The sequence below is a fragment of the Anthonomus grandis genome, chromosome 9, assembly GCF_022605725.1.
Source record: "Anthonomus grandis grandis chromosome 9, icAntGran1.3, whole genome shotgun sequence".
Lineage (NCBI taxonomy): Eukaryota > Metazoa > Arthropoda > Insecta > Coleoptera > Curculionidae > Anthonomus > Anthonomus grandis.
The window spans coordinates 3,068,504-3,086,615 of record NC_065554.1 but is presented as its reverse complement, the minus strand read 5'-3'; the positions used below and the strand labels follow the sequence as shown (position 1 = coordinate 3,086,615).

Below are 18,112 nucleotides of genomic sequence, written 5' to 3'. Positions count from 1 at the left end.
TATTTAACTCATATGGGACTTTTTGCTTGGTATGCAGAACACAACATTTTGGAAACATTTATCAACAAAATATTTGTGTATTATTCAGTAGTTTCATATAAGTTACAGTGAGATAAATGTGTGGTCCGAGAACCTGTTTAAATATTTCGACAAAGATGCCTTAAAATAAAATTATTATCTGTGGATTTGAAGACTAAAATAATTGAAGCATATCAGAATGGTACTTGCTTTGCTAATGGTTTTTGCTTTTCTGTACTAACGGGATTAAATGTGTAAGGCGCCCAGTCGGAAAAAGGTTTGATCCAAAATACCAGTTGCCAACAGTGAAACATGGAGAAGGTGGGATTATGTATGAGGTTGTTTTCCAGGTCCAAGCCGGGTGTAATTGTTAGATCAGAAAATGGATCAACATGTTTACATATATGGAAATCCTAAGGAGTCATATGCTGCGGAAAATATGCCTCTTAATATGGCAATTCCAACAAGACAACCCAAAACATACTACACAACTGGTAAAAAGTTGGTTCAAGAAAATAATGGGAATGTTATGGAATGGGCGCCACAGACACCTGATCTTAACCCAATAGAAAACTTCTGGGATCAAATAGATAGAGATATCAGGTCACATTACATAAAAAATAAAAATTATTTATTTAATGCAAAAAGATTGAAATAGGAACAATTTTCTCTGAAAAAATGTACCAAATTAGTGGATTCTATTTATTTATTTATATATTCAATTATAAACACCTTAACAGGTAATTACATGTAAATGTTAAAAAAAAAACACAAATAATATGCAATAAGCTTATAAATCAACATACATAAATCAAACAAAAAAGCAAGAAAATAAAGTAGCTACATATATTATCCCCCTGTTCCTTTTATTTTTAAAACTATTACAAGATTCTCCCGTAAATAGACCATACGAACTATAGTGTTTAATTATGTAAAATTGATGTAATAATAATTAATGTAAAAATTATAAGAATTAAGTTTGTTACCCCTCTAAAACCATAATTGGTACGGTGAGATCGTTCATAGAAAAGGATCCTTTGACGTGTAACCCTATTTGGGACTTTTAATAATATCCTATTTAAAAGATAAGAACTATCTATTTTACCATTAAGTAATTTAAACAAAAAATAGATTCTGGCATTATTTTCTGGCAACTAGCTTACATCTAATGTTATAACAAATAGTTTCGTAAAGGAACCTATGTTTATAAAGTAAAAAATTGCAAAACTTATTTTGAACTCTTTCTATACGATTAATATGTATGTTATGAAATGGTGTCCAGACAATACAGTTGTATTCTAAAACACTACGAACTAAACTATTGTATAAACATTTTATGGTTCTAATATCAGTGATTTGATCACAATGTCTCCTAATAACACCTAGCATTCTAAAACCCTTCATCGTGATGTTATCAACATGAGCATTAAAAATCAATTGATGGTCAAAAAAAACGCCTAAATTATTAAGTGTCTACACTTTCCAGCAAACATCCATCTAATGTATATTTAAAACTATAAGGAACTTTTTTCCGGTGAAAGGACATAACTTCTTTTAGATCGTCAGCATATGAAAGACATTCACAGTGATTAAAAATAGATACAGCTTCATTTATATATAAAAGGTACAAAATTGGCCCAAGATGTGATCGCTAAGGCACTCCAGAAGTCACTCGAATTTCCCTTGAAGTTGCTCCCCTTGGCTTGACTTGTTGAGTACGACCATTCAAATATGAATCGATCCACTTCAGATATGATCCATGTACTCCCAATGCTTCAAGTTTCTTTATCAACAGACCATGGCATACACTGTCGAATGCTTTTTGTAAATCGGTATAAACAACATCAATCTTATAGCCTTTTTCGATATTTTCACTTAAAAAATCCTGAAAATCCGCTAGGTTTGTCGCCGTTGATCTACTTTTGTAAAAGCCATGTTGTTTCGGAGAAATATAGGATTTGAAGGTGTTAAATATTTCATCATTCATCAGTCAAAATTGATTCAAATATTTTGGAGAAAACTGAAAGCAAAGAAGCACCCCTATAATTTCCAATCTCAGTTTTGCGTCCACTTTTAAAAATAGGGAATAGAACTGACAGCTACCAATACGTGGGAAATGAAGATGTATCAAATGACCTCTGAAAAATTAACCGAAGAGGCTCAACCAACACAGATGAACAGTTTTTGATAAACACTGATGAGATTCTATCAGGTCCTGATCCTTTATTGGCATCCAATGAGTTAAGTTTGTTCAGTATTTCTTCATTGGTAAAAATATGATGTGAAAGAACAGACACCAGATTTTCTGGAACAGATGTAATGCATTTGTTAGAAAAATCCAAATAGCAGGATTCAAAATGGTCAGCAAAAGCCTCAGATTTTAATATTCCTTTATCTTTACGCAGATTGTTAACATAGGACCAAAAATACTTCATATTATCTGGTATCATTTGTTCTGTATTAGTGACAAAGAGAAATTAACACAAATCCATGAGGTACTTTGACCTAACCTTTTATATTTTCTATGAAGCCTGTTCTTATAAGCAATTTTGTTTTTCAGTTCTTGACTGTACCATAATGGAAACTTTCCGTTCTCAATAGTCTTGCTGGGCACAAACTTATCAACAACAAATGTTATATGCTTCTAAAATTCATCCACCATTTCATCAACAGCATTACGATAAAACACTTGATACCAATCGACTGAAGCAAAATATTGAGTAACTTCCTGATAATTTGCACGCTCAAATAAATGGATTTTGGTCTTAGCTCTATTTTTACATGTGGGAATATTTCCCATGATAACCTGCATTTTCAAAGCTGGATGATAGCAATCAAGCTTACACAATGCTTGATCGACAAGAGATACCTTGATGTTATGGGGCGTGCCTGTAAAGATCAGATCCAAAAGTTTACCCACATGGTTCTTGATAAAGTTAACCTGCATCATTTCCAAATATAAAGTTGTATTTAAGAGCAGCTCATCCTCTGCAGAGGTAAAGTTCTTCAGAACCATATCTGCATTGTCAATTTCCCGTGGTATATTGGGTAAATTGAAGTCTCCAAATATTATGATATTGGCATTTCGATTGATTCGCCGAACTTTTTCGGCAGTCGCACAGAAGATCTTGTAGGCATCAAAACCAGACTGAGGTGGAAAGTAGACGACACCAATTACTAAATTACCACCATGACTCGAACAGTGCACCCAGAGATCCTCGAAGACATTTGTAGAACTACCCTCTACAACCTTGGTCAAGTAACAAGAATTAACTGCGAGAAGGACGCCACCACCTCGTTCACATTTGAGGGTTTCATAGTTTCTATCCCTTCTAAACACCATGTATTTGTCGGTATCAAATAGTTCAGAGCTTGATATTTAATCATTAAGCCATGTCTCAGTAAAAGCTATACAATCGTAGTCTGCCGCTTTCACAGCCAGAGCAACTTCTAGAACTTTGGTGCGTAGGCCGCGGACATTTTGATAGTAAAATGTCGATGAATTTCTAGAGGCGGTATTGTTTGTGATGCAACGATTTGCTACTAAATGTTAACATTTTATATAATTTTGTTTCTAAATAATATATTTTAAGAAGTAATCTAATTTATTTTGGGTATTTTTCTTCTTATATAAAATTTTAAGCAATATACCATTTTGTTAAATAAAAAAAAATTTTCATATGCTATGACATTAAAGATTAATTTAGATTTTATTACATCTCTTTGATGTTGTTGTTGTAGATTTTATTACATCTCTGTGATGCCTTTAGAAGCTGGTCTGCTTGTATGGAGCTGTGTGAGTGCTGAGGGTCAAAATATTGCAATGCAGTACTCAAAATACAAAACAGAAAATGTTTAAACTTTTCCAAGTTATGAAATACTCCGAATGAAGTCTGGACATTCAAAAATCTATGGATTTATTAAAAACTCCAAACAAAAAAAATTAAATTACCAATAAACAACCAAAAATTATGCTTGAGTGGTTAAAAATATCTAAGAATTTTCGAGCCTGGATCTTTAAAGTCCTATTATAATAGGGCCTATTATAATAGGGCCATCAATGATTGGATGAACAGCCCTAATAATGCAGAAAAGATAGTAAGCATTTATGACATAGGGGAAGTGGTGGGATGGGCATGAGTCATATCACTAGTGGATTTTGCGCAACAGGAATCATCCCCTTTAATAGTAATAGTTTCCAAGAAAGTGATTCCATGGCTGGTTTAGTAACTATAGATCGACCACAACTTCAACCTGTTTCCAAAGATGTTGATGAGGGTGGGGTGTCAAACAACCCAAATACTCTTGAAACCCCTGAAATGGTATGACCCATATCAAAAGCTGCCTCCTGTCAAAACGCCAATAACAGAACAATGTTGGAAAGTCTAGAATCAAAACAGACACTATGAAAGAAATAGAAATAAAAAATCAAAGGAATCAAAGAGAAGAAAGTTAACACAGGAAACAAATTTGAAACATAAGCAGAAATTTACAAAACAGAACTGACGGGTAGTGAAGAGAATGAGAAAATGGATTTCAGTTTTCATGAGAGTTGATCAGGTTTGGAATTAATAAATGCTAAATTGTCAAAATGTTGAAGTAGGTTACATCTGGTCCAAGGTCCAAGAATATGAAGAATATGACATACAGTACTGAGCAAAAGTGGAGAAACATTTTATTTAATAAACATAAAGCCAGAGTAATCGACTATTGCCAATAAACAAATACTCATATTATTTCCACAGCATAAAGAAACCAGCAGTCGCACTTCAATAAAAATACATTGGCTTGAATAAGCGAGTTCGGTGCATGTGTACTAACGCAGGCGAGGCATTTTTGCTTATAGTAGGGATGCCGCTGACACTCGCTACGGTCCACGCGGCTTTTGCCTTGGCTAGAGCCGGACTTAAACATTTTTTTAGATATTATTATCTTGTAAAATAAAAATACCTACATAGTACAAATATTTATTTTTTAATATTAATAAAGTTCATACATTAACAAAATATTTAAACAAAAATAAACATCGCATTTCTACATCTAACAACGGCGATATAGAAGAATACGTGCAGGAAGTTAATTAGGTAAGTACCATAAATTTAAGAGACCATTCTTTGAGTAATTTTAATCAAAATCACAAAAGTTTTTATAAAAAACGCTACGCTTTGTAAAAACGCTATCAAAATAGTCACTAAGTACGGCGCTGAACTAGGCGATACATCTATGAACACAGTTCGATAAACAGTGAGCTCGGCATCCGGAGAACATGGCTGCGGCATGGCTAAGGATGCTATTTGTTCGCTTACATTTTCGAGCGGAGTGCGACTGCTGGTTTCTTTATGCTGTGTTATTTCTTTAGGTTCAAAGGAATGCAAAAACATATTTGGTATTTATAAATTCTTTCAACAAAAACAATCTATTTGCTTATCTTTATTTTATGAGAAGCAAAAGTAGAGAAACATTTTTAAAGTTCTTAGTTTATGTTTGCTTATTGAAAACAATACACGATGATTAAAGAATAACCTGTAAATATGCCTCGAGGTATTACTTTGGCGTTATGTATAAAACAGTTGATAATATCAAAATATCAATCGCGTGTTAAGCAAGCTATTATTGCTTGCAGTTATTAAACCACTCAGTCGTTTCCAAAACCATAAAGTTACACCGCATTAGGAACTCATTAATAAGTCCACCTAAAACTGGTAGGCCTAGAAAAACGACGCCTAGAGTTGACGAGAAGATTAAATCCTTAGCTCTTAAAAATCCATTTAACACAGCAGTGGATATAAAGTCTCAACTAGACGATGTAAATATTAGTATCCATACAGTTCGAAGACGTTTAAGGGACAGTGGCTTGCCGGCAAGAAAACCATCCAAGAAACCCTTCATTTCGAAGAAGAATCGAACCGCCCGACTTCAATTTGCACATGACCATTTAAACTGGTCAGAAGCAAGATGGAATACAGTATTATTTTTCGGATGAAAGTAAGTTTAATTTATTTTCTTCTGATGGTATTTTATGGGCCAGGCGTCCTAAAAATAAAAAATTTAAAAATGGAGACGAGTTGTTTAAAGCAGGTGAAGCTGCATGGCATTCTGTACCCAAGGAGACCTTAAGGAATCTGATTGGATCTATGAAAAAGAGATGCCTTGCAGTTATTAAAAATAAGGGATATGCAACTAAATATTAATTTGTTGTTATTATATATTTTCTTTAAATATGTGTTTCTCTATTTTTGCTCCCTGTTTTTTTTTTAAATTAATTTACATATAGCTTTATAATAAGTAGAATTATATTGTTTATGTTTTATTTTTATTATCTAGTTTGGTGTAGTATTATAGGAAAAAAAATTTTAGTTAACTTTAATAAAATAAATTTAAAAATTAAAAAAAAGTTTCTTTACTTTTGCTCGGTACTGTATATATACCAGGTGACTACAATCTACCAAAGATATTTTGGGAAAATGACTTGTATGGACTTACTGCGCGGGGGCACTTGATAAATGAAGAAATATTGGTAGAGACACTACCTTTTTTAAATTTTTCTCAGGTAAACAAAATTAAAAATCAAAATAATGTGTTATTATAGCTTTAGTTTTTACTAATGATAAGGATGTATCTATTGAATGTGCTAGTAATGCATTGTCAAAGTTAGATGTTCTCTCAGAGATTAATTGGAATTATATTTTATTGTCAGCGGACATAACACCACTTGAATGTTGCTAATTTTTTGCAATTTTAAACTCATATATTGACATCTTTATCGCAAAAATAAAATTTAAAAGTAAATACATGTTTTCTGTCTGGTTTGATAATGAACTTACACATTGTATTTCTAAAAAAACAGCTCACAAAAAATTTAAATTATCTAAGTTGCAGGAAGACTATAATGATTTTCAGGATCTTAGAAGACAATGTAAAGAAAGAGCTGCAGTTCTGTTTATAAGAGTTATATAATGGAGATTGAATTGAAAGTTGGTGTTGATTCCCACAACTTCTGGTAACACATTCAAAGTAAAACCAAAACTAAGAATCTCTGTAACGAAATTAGGTACTTCCACTGTGTCAGATGGTCAATCTATAGCTGAGCTGTTTTCAACCCATTTCAGGTTGTTTTACAGTTCTAGCCTACATATGACAAATTCACGGGTTAACTCACAGCTAGAAAAATACAGCTAAACTTTGTTTGAACCCACAATAATACATTTCATTATCAGGAAATATATGACAAGCTCTGTCAATTAAGAATAAATAAGAACCCTGGCCCAGACGTCATTCCTCCAATTCTTCTTCTAACACTCCATAACAAAAGTAAAACAGTCAATATGATATGTTGCTACATTCCAACAAGTCATATAAACTATTAAAACAATAGCAAATAACAATCCATATTTGATCCAATTCGCCTAATACTTGAATAAAATTAATAATAAATAAAAATATATCAAATCATTTACTATTAATTAAGATCCAACATTAATCACTAGCAATTCACTAATCCACATTATAACAACCAGGTTATGGAAATAACAAAAAAATAGTAATAATACTAGAAACAATAATAATAATATTACCTGATGATACTAATAGATTTTTACTGAAACACTGAAATTGGATTAAACTTTTAATTTGCCTCTTAAAACTGGGTAAAGCCATGCCCAATATTTCAACTTCATTAGAATTAATAAATCTAAGTGTCCATTCAATAGGGTAGATTCCTTAGGTAAATCAATTAATCCGGGATCTATGAGATTAATTGTAATGATTTTGATAAGTTAATCTTATTTATCTTATGTAGATACATACATAGGGCAAACAAGAAGATCCAATCATGTGAAATATGGAAGGGTTGAAAAATCAAGTTCGGCCGAACATATTTTTAATACTGGCCTTTTTGTAGGAATAGATAACTTAAAATTACTTAAACCACTTAATAACAATAGAAAATTAGATGCATATGAAAGTTAAGCAATATTCAAAAATCAAAAAAACCTTTCTTAACAGGGATAAAACTCCAATCACTTATAGTAGGGGAGTAGGATGAATTAGTGCTATGAAATGGTAGTGAGAATAACCTATTATGCCTAAAATTCCTAGATGGTATATTGAAAGATATTGCACCAAAGAGTTCAAGACAGTTTAACTGAGCATTCACCAATTTATATAAGACCACCAAATCAGCATAAGCTCTCCTTTGGCTCAGCATTGATAAATCCAACAACCTCCTAAGCAACATCATAAATGTGATCGTTGGGAATTCTCGGTCAATACAACAATATGTGTAAAAAGGGGACCATATCATTGATGCATATTCCAACTGTGACACAACAAGAGACATATATATATCCTTTTACAGGTCTCAACAGAAAATTCTCCGCAATTATGCAAAACAAAGCCTAAAACTTTTGAGGAGATATTGTTCACTGTTTTATTTATTTATTTTATTTATTTATTTATTTATACTCTTACAAATACATTTGAAATGTAATTATATGTGGGAGTGCTTACTGGCTTGCAGAAAGAAAAAGGAAAACCAATAATAATGATGAAACTAAACCTACACTAAAACTAATAACATTTAATAAAATACACCTACTTACAATTAAAAATCAAAAACAAAAAGAACAGATTAACAAGTAAATGATTAATCAGATAAGGATACAAAATCAGTCTTAATTTGGCGAATATTAATATTAAAGAGATCTATATCATATTTTTGTATATAATTATTACATTCTTGCATCATTCTATTAAATGGAGAACAACTTGAGGGTGAACACTGGAAAAGATTGTTATTTCTTATTCTCAAATTGATTTTAGGAACAGCAAATGATAGATGATTAATTAAAGAACAGTTCTTATATTTTAAGTTGTTAGTTATGTAGTAAATAAATAAGACATCATTCATATTACGCCTAACACTCAATCATACCATTTTAAATTCAATTAGCATACTATTATAGGAAATCATATAAGGATATGCATTATGTGTTCTTAAGTACAGGTATCTTAAAAATCTTTTTTGGACCCTTTCAATCATATTAATATGCACCATTGCTTTAGGTGCCCAGATAACTGAGGCATACTCCAAGATCGGTCTGATCAGTGAGTTGTACAGAATTATTATTGATTTTATTTCTTTAAAATGTTTTGTATTTTTTATTACAAAACCAAGAAGCTTATATGCTTTGTTTACAATAGTTTCATAGTGTTGCTTAAATTTGAGATTTGTTTGAAAACAGAATCCAAGATCCCTAAATTTACTTTTCGTAGTTAACGATAAATTTTCAATTTTGTAATCAAAATTTATAAATTGCATTTTTCTTGTGAAGGTTAGAATTTGACATTTAATGACATTTTATTTTCTCTGAACCACTGAGCCACCAAGTTCAAATCAATTTGCAGCTCAAGACAATCAATAAGAGATGTTATGTGCATAAATAATTTAAAATCATCAGCAAACACGAGACATCTAGCATGCTTTATACAGTTTGGCAAATCGTTCAGAAAAATTAGAAATAAGAGAGGCCCAAGGTTACTGCCCTGAGGCACCCCAGATGTTACTATATATATTTTTGACAATTTTTTATCAACTTTAACTTGCTGAGGCCTTCCGGTAAGATAAGATACCATAAACCTACATGCTTTCAGCGAGAAACCAAATTTACCCAACTTATTCACCAACAGCCCATGGTCAACCCGATCAAAAGCCTTTGCACAATCTGTCAAGACAACATCTAGCTGCTCTTGGCTATCTACTGCATTGGCAGCTGCCTCAGTCAAAGTGCTGAGGTTGGTGACAGTTGAGGCATCTGGTAGAAATCCATGTTGTTGCTGAGAGAATTTATTCATGAAAGAGCTCAAAATATCTTGGTATAAAATGTTTTCAAACATTAGAGACTGTTTGTCTTATCCACAAAAAATATCGCCATCAGCTTGGCCCCCCCTCCTCGGGTTACAATCTCCGAACAACCTTCTCTTTACCTCTTCCTATCCCAAAAAGTGAGCAGATTAAGTCCTTTTTTTGTGTACGGGGGCAGAAGGCTTTTTAACCACCTACCCCTTTATATAAGGCTAATAAATCGTGAAAAACGTTTTAGGAAAAATATAAAGCTCTATAAACTCTTGCTTGCTAAAGCATTTTATTCTGTAGACGAATTTTTAAATACAATTTTTTGACAGTGAAGAGTTTTGCGCAGCGTAATGTGAATTCTTATTACCCTTTCTTTGGGTGTGTTCTATATTCTATGTATGTAAGAATTGTTAAAATTTTTATATTTTTGTAAAAGATTATGTTGTCAACTATCTTTAAAATTTTATATAATGCTTTGTTAACAACAGATGATGTTACGTAACAATAAAGCTATTTTTGACTTTGACTTTTGCGAGAGAATTAAGAACGCTAATTGGTCTGTAGTTGTCAACCAAAGAATTATCTCCTGATTTGAGGATTGGAGTAACCAAAGCATATTTAAGTACTTCTGGAAATGTGTTTGTTTTTAGACACAAATTAAAAATGGTTTTTAATGGAGTGCACAAGATATCAGAACAACCTTTATAAATTTATGAGGGGATACTATCATTGCCAGTGGCCTATTTTTGATTTTAATCTCTTAATGGCTGCTTGAATTTGCATTTCAGAGATCTTGGAGAATAAAAAGTTGCCACTAGATTCATCAAAGTTAGGTTTTTCAGACTGTTGAAATACTGAGCTAAAATATAATGCAAATGTGTCAGCTATTTCCTGAGCACTGCTAACAGTACACTCCCCATAGCATACCTCAGCTGGAACACCAGGTCTTGACCGCCCAGACCTGACAAAATCCCAAAAACCTATTTGGGTTAGTTTTGACATTTCTCTTGATAGGGTCAATTGGGGTAAATGTAAACTGGGGTAATTGTAGACACATCTAAAATAAGAAACACAACAACATTTACATTTCAAATTTGGCGCGAAGCTCACTATTCGAGTCGTGCCGACGTTGGGCGAACTCGGTTTCCCTCGAAATTTTACTCCTGTTTGTGCTCTTCTTGCATTAGTTGGCTGATCCAATTTGATGTGTTTGGTGGTTTTATGTTGAATTTCGGCACTGAAGTTTTCGAATGCAAATCATCGAGGTAAGTTAGATATTTCATTTGGACATTGTTTGTTATACTATTGTGTCTATTTTAAGCCTAAATGTTTGTCGACAAATTTTATAATCACTAAAATAATTCAGTGTTTACATTTCCCCCTAATAAATTTGTTCTTGGGGGAAATGTATACACTCTTTTGGGGTAATTGTAAACATGATAAAATTAGTGTCTCGCCGATAATTTATGTAAAATGAGTAATTTCTTTGTCTTGTTGCAGTGTAAAGTTACCTCGTACTTACGTACTCGTACGAAAAAAGAAGCACCTTCTTATACAACTGAAGATGTTGCGAATGCCTTTGCAGATGTCCAAAATAAAAATAAAACGTATTGTCAAGCAGAAACGTTCTATGGTGTTCCCAGATCAGTTATTTACCAAAGGATAGGAGGAAGAAAGACTCCATTAAATGTGACAAAGGGTGGACGTTCCCAAGTTTTATCCTCAGATATCGAAAATGAAATAGTGAAATGTTTATTGGCACGTACTGCGATGGGTCTACCATGTGACAAAGCAGAACTTAGACAACTGGTTGGAGAGTATGTTAATGCAAAAGGTTGAAGAACACCATTTAAAAATGGAGTACCGGGAGAAGACTGGTACTACTCATTCATGAGAAGACATACAGATTCCGGTTTCTTAAGAGACAGACAACTGCCTCTTAAGAAACCGGAACATTTGCAAAAACTGCGGAAGGATGCTAGAAAACCTGAGATCGTCTACCATTTTTTTGATGACCTGAAAAGAATCATTGATGAAAATAATTTAGATGACAAAGGAAGTTTTATTTTTAATGCTGACGAGTCAGGTTTTAATAATGATCCCTATCGTATTAGGGCAATTGGAGTGAAAGGAAAGGCCCTGTGCCGGATATCAATTCAAGGGAGCTGGAGTTCAGGCTCGTTGGACTTCCAATAGCGCCTATCCAGGAACTCTATATTTGCGGCCTCCACTAATGGATGGATGGAGGAGCCGCAATTTTTCCAGTGGTTTACGACAGGGTTTATACCTCAAATTAAAGATTTACGAACTTCCCAAAACCTTCTAGATCAAGCAGCTCTACTGTTGTATGATGGTCACAGCAGTCATATGAGCGTCAGAATTATTGAAGAGGCAATGCACAACAATATTATTTTGATAAAGTTTCCAAGCCATCTTACAGATAAGCTTCAGCCTTTTGACAAGTGTGTCTCCGGACCCTTAAAGGTGAACTGGAATAAACAATTTGTGAAGTTTGTTAAGGACGAATGGGACGAGGGTGTGGACGGCTAACTAAGGAAAAATTTACCGAATTACTTGGCATTACTTGGCAAGAGTCTATGGTTTCTAGCAATATTATATCTGGATTTAAAAATACTGGCGTATACCCAGTTGATTGAAACAAATTCCCACAAAATGAATTTACACCAGAAGACTTGGCCAAATTCGAAGCTGCCCTCAAAGCTCCGAAATCTGTAACATCCGATGCTATTATTATCCAACCAGTATCCTCTAAATCAACTGTTGTTGAAATTTCTGAACCAAACCCACTTCTACCCACGGTCGACGATCAAATACCTTCAACTTCATCATGTTGTAGTCAACATCATTCAGTGTCGTCAGCTGAAAGCCGACAGCAGCCTTCTACATCGTCAACTGACTACCAAAAATTATTAGTGGCATCTACCCATAGTCCACAACCATCGACGTCATCGTCTATCAGTAAATCGACAGAAATTACCAACATTTTCTTGCCACTCAGCCGCCGTGAAGATATTATTGAAGAGAAAAAACAAGTCATACCGAGATTAAAGCAACAAAGATATGGAGAGGTACTAACAACCAACCAAGTCTTGGAAAGACTAAGAGAAGCAGAAGAGAAGAAGAAAAATAAAGGAAAAAAAAGGCTAATCCGAAAACGGACAACAAAAAGTTAAAGCCGAAATTGAAAAAAATGAGAAGTGAACCAGTTGCAGATTCGGAAAGTTCTGATGGAGAAATAAGTCTAGGTGATACTGATGATGAAATAGATTGGGCAGAACCGGAAAAACAAGATATAGAGCTTAAAACAGTTGAGAGTTCAGACTTGTCCACAGGGAAATTTATTCTTGTGCAGTTCAGAGGTGGAAAGAGAAAGACTACTCTTCTTAAATATGTGTGTTTAATTGAAGCTGTGGATGAAAAATTAACGGAAATCAAAGTGACTGGTCTTAGATCCTGGCATGCATCAAAAATGCTTTTCTACATTGTTGAAACTGATGTCAGTTATATAACCTTGAATCAAATCATTGGTGTGCTTCCCGATCCTGGCATTCAAATGAAGGGAGAGAGAATACTATACAACTTTCCAGCAATAGTTCCTGTTTATGAGCAAAACTATTTTTTTTATACCTATAATATTATTATAATTACATACTTAGAATAAATTTCTTTTATTAGCGTTCTCAAAAATAGTTTAGTTTTAGTTAAAATAAACAGAACTGTTGGAAAATATTTACTTTTATCTCGATTTTTCATTTATATTACAAGCAAAACCTTTAAGGTCACATTATTTTGGGGTAAATGTAAACACGACTTATATCAAAAAATATTTTGCTACACAGCGACTTTATATAGTTCGTTTATATTTGTCCCAGGTTTTTTTCTGGTAGAGTAAATGTGTCAAGAGATGCTTGTTTACAATTACCCCTAAAGAGTAGGGGTAAATGTAAACGGACAAGCATGTTGAATATATATTTTTTTTTTAATGTGACTTGTAATTACAGAAAACCACTAGTAATTATCAAAGAAGATACTATGAGCTATCTGACTGCTAATTTACATATATAAAATAATGCGTTATGTCCCCAAAAATCGTTTAGCAAGTCAAAACATTAAATATCGTCCACAATTACCCCAATTGACCCTATTCTCATGACAAGTTCGAAGCTCATGTGCAGTTTGATATTTCACTGTACTTCTAATTTTGCTATATTCATTCCTAATTTGAAAATTGGCAGTGCCTTTTTTAATTTGTTTATGCAGATGTGTCTTTAACTTAATATTTTTCTTTAGTTCTTGAGAGAAGTATTTTGGAAAACTTTTGAGTTTTCGAGTACCTATTTTAACTTTCTTTCTGGGTATTGCCAGGTCTAAGCATTCATAAACCTTTTGATAGAACACATGAGTGCACATGTCAACATTGTCAGCCCTTTCAAGTTCTGCCCAATTAACTTCCCTCAATAATGTATACAATCTATAAAAGTCGCCCATTGAATAGTCGTAAATATATTCATAGTTAATGTAATGATGATTTTTTATGTGATTCAAAGATTCATGTACTCTTCGATTCTTCTACATGCGGTTAACTGCAAGAGTTGGGGTGTTAATAGGGGTGAGGTTTTTGTGAGACTGATCCAGTCAGACCTTGACAAATTCCATGACTGGTGCTGTCTTAATGCTTAATATCCCAAATGTAAGCATTTACAATTTTCAAGAAGGCTTGATCATCTGCATATTGAATAATTTTTTAATGGGGCTATTCAAAATACATTTTTGAGGTATGTTGCCCAAAAACTGAGAATTCCATCAGATCAGATTTGGTATAATGACCTAAGAAACCTTTTAAGACTGGAAAAACTTTCAAAGAGGAGAATAAAATTTGATAGTTTTTGCCTATAAACTTGTACACAATCAAATCAACTCTCCTGAGTTTCTGTCAGAACTATAATTTTTTATGCCATCAAAGCAACTAAGACTAACTATTCAAAGGACATTTGAACTCCAACATTACAGGACCTTTTATGGATAAAATAGCTCAATAAATCAAATGATGTGCAGGGTGAATGGTATGGGGTCTGATCTCTTTTATACAACTCTTGGACAAATTAAAAGACAAAACTAGAAATCCCAGATCTTTGGAAGAATAATCAGTTGACATAGTTTTGTCTTTTGAGGACAGTTCAACTACAAGTAGCGATGCTTTACAACTGCCATATTGCAATTTTTGATTGTGAGCATTTCATGATTTGTGATTTCATGTTGCTTAATGATTTGTTATTTTACATTTAATTGTTTAATTTTAATCATGTTCAAGTTTTAATTAAGTAGGTAATAGTTATCATTTATGTACTTTTTTACTAATTTAGTGTTTACTGTATATAAAAGTGTTAAGCTTAATTTTATGTTGTAAACTAGACATGATAATTTTGAGCAGATGTCCTATTAATAAAAATAAAGATCCTAGCACAATGCATAGGAGAAAAAAACAATAGGCATTACATTGCAGCAAAAATTCTGTAAGTTACCAGTCAGATTTTCAAAGTTCAATTTCTTTTTTTTTTGTTTTGGAAGCTTTATCTCACAAACTTTTTATCCTCATTTTAGAAATTAAAGTTTTGTTTTTAGGTTAAGATTTGCTGCCAAAAATTTTAGTTTTGTGGGAATTCTTTTAGGAAAAGTTTTGTTACCAAATACCTACTTTTTTACAAATTTTACCAAATTTTTTTTTTAAACAATTTTTTTCAGTTTTTTCAAATTTTCTTAGGTTATATTTTATTACCAAATATTTAAGTGAATTTTGGATCAAAATAAATGTTTAACAAAGTATTTTCACATTGTGAATAATAATTGTCCTTAGGTACAGCAACATACATCCCTAGAGATAGTGGTATTCAACCTAGATACAATTTAAAAAATTATTAAAAAAAAATGAAAGCTCAGCCCTGAGTGAAAAATGGGTAACTTTTTTGTGCTATATTAATTGTTTTATATAAAAGTTATAAAATGTCACTAGAATTAAAAAAAATAAAAGTAAAACAGGTATTTTAAAAAACTTTTAAAAAACATCCCCAAGTAGAGGACTTTTCCCTATCTATATTTTAAAATTTGGTTTAGTTTGCAGAAAATTTATTATATTAATAAATACTGTTTGCACAGGTATTTAATTATTTTGCTGGAAAAACAATGACTCCCAAGCATAGCAACTAAATAAATTCAAAAAATAAATATCATCCAGAACTAAAGTAATAAATAATGAAATCCTGTATGCCAGACTTTAAGCAGTCCACATCTACTTTTTTTTTTATTTATTTTTATTCTATGATAAAATTGTAAACTGAAATAGAAACTTTTATTCTTATAAAACCAAAATTTATTCATATTTATTACCTATTAGGCAATCGACAAAATTTTTCAATATTTTGTACCTGTTCCGTAGCTGTTGACCCCATAGATTCAGCGGACAACAATGTGTTTAAAATGCCACAGTTTTATTCCACAGTAACGACACCACATGAACATAAATTGTTTATAAATATCCAGTGATAAACAATAACAATAATAATACGAATGCGCGTAAAATAATACAAATTAATGCGTGTTATAGACCTTTACACGAAGCACGAACCAAAGTATACGTCGATGCGACGCGACGTGGGAGAGAGAGAGACTCGCGACGTCGCGGCGCGACGCTTTATTTTCCCCCGCAGAATAAAATATGCATTTCTTACCGGCGTTGCCTAGTCGAAAATTAGAAAGGAGAAATCCGAAATAAATCCTGATAGAGTTTACATTTTTAATTTCACACATGCCACATGGGTATTAAGGTTGAATATGGCGGGGCAGAATAGTCTAGAGATGTTACAGTGGAACTGGACCTGTTCTTTTGGAATAGGTTTCAGCGGGCTATTTCCGCTTTATCCTTGGTCCCCTTTTCTTTATTATTTACACGTCTGGACTTATAAACTCTCTTAATGTCGGAAAGATACAAGCTTTTGCTGACGATAATCAGATGTACTATCACTTCTCTTCAAAAGACTTTGTTATTTGTAACGAAACTTAATCATGAACTAAACAACCTAAAAGATCTCTCTAAAAAACAGGGCCTTCAACTGAATCCATCAAAATCAAAACTTATGCTATTTGGCAAAAGAAATCAAAACGAATATTAAAAAAATAATATTAAAATCAAAATGACCAAATATTACCATTTTGTAATTCTGCTCGTGATCTGGATGTTATACTTGATTGTCAGCTTAATTTTTCCGATCATGTTAAGCAACTTCTACAAAGGTCATATATATCGCCTAAACAACTATATTCCAACAGAAACCTTTTAAGTACCAAGTTAATGACAATGTTATGTGAAACTCTTGTACTTTCCCACTTTAACTATGCTGATTTTATTCATAGCCCTTGTCTTCATCAAGCGGAACAATATCGTATTCAAAAGGTGCAAAATACATGTATTCGTCTAATTTTAATTTAAGAAAATCAGATCACGTATCACATTAAATTAGTGAGTTGAACTGGTTGAATATGTCAAACCATAGAACTCAACATTTAGATGTTTTATGCATGGTTTAATTACTAATTCAAAAGTCATATCTAAATCTCTAAAAAATAAATTTAAAACCAATTTGAGCGCCATGATAACAGTTAATTCCTATTTTTTAACTCACTAGTATTGGGTGCTCCAGAGGTAACATGATGGTTGTATACGATTGCATACAAAGGTATTTGTTTGTCTACAGTCTTGTTTTGGTGCAGGTTGTGAGTTTTATTTCTCCCCCGTCCCGTGTTTGGTATAAAGAAGGGTATAAGTATTTTTTTTAGTGGAAACAATTGTTTCTTTATAATATGTCATATTTATGTATATTATTTTTCTACATCCTTATATTATTATTATGTATGATTACCGAAATTTATTTATTATTTATTAAGGTTAAGTTTGAGTAGCTAGTAGTAGTTGTAAGGCTAGACTTCGCGCCCTTTTTTTCTTTTCTTTCTTTTTCATTTGTAATATTTGTCAATTTGTTGTTTTCTTTTGAATAAATGAAGATTATTATTATTAATATTAGTAAGATATTTTAAATTGGCATCAGATAGATAATCTGGTGTCGAGCGAGATTTTCTGATATTTTCCAGTCCAAGTATCTACTAATTTCTAACCCACTCAGGACCAATGATCTGTTCAGAAAGCGCAACTGGTGGTAAGTAACATTG

The 18,112-nt window shown here is 32.6% G+C and overlaps 1 protein-coding gene across 9 annotated transcripts in view; it reads right to left on the bottom strand.

Annotated features, from left to right (window-relative positions):
- LOC126740735 (uncharacterized) overlaps positions 1–18,112 on the bottom strand; it is a 105,943-nt gene that overhangs the window by 61,882 nt on the left and 25,949 nt on the right. The window contains exon 1 of one of the 9 annotated variants that reach the window (XM_050446887.1): positions 16,277–16,586. The exons of 6 other annotated variants lie outside the window; for them this stretch is intronic. In XM_050446887.1, the coding sequence (XP_050302844.1) occupies positions 16,277–16,338 (62 nt within the window). In that variant the 5' untranslated portion in view covers positions 16,339–16,586. Of the gene's footprint in view, positions 1–16,276; positions 16,587–18,112 lie in introns of those variants that run through there. 2 more of the 9 variants (XM_050446890.1, XM_050446888.1) reach the window with 2 other exon arrangements.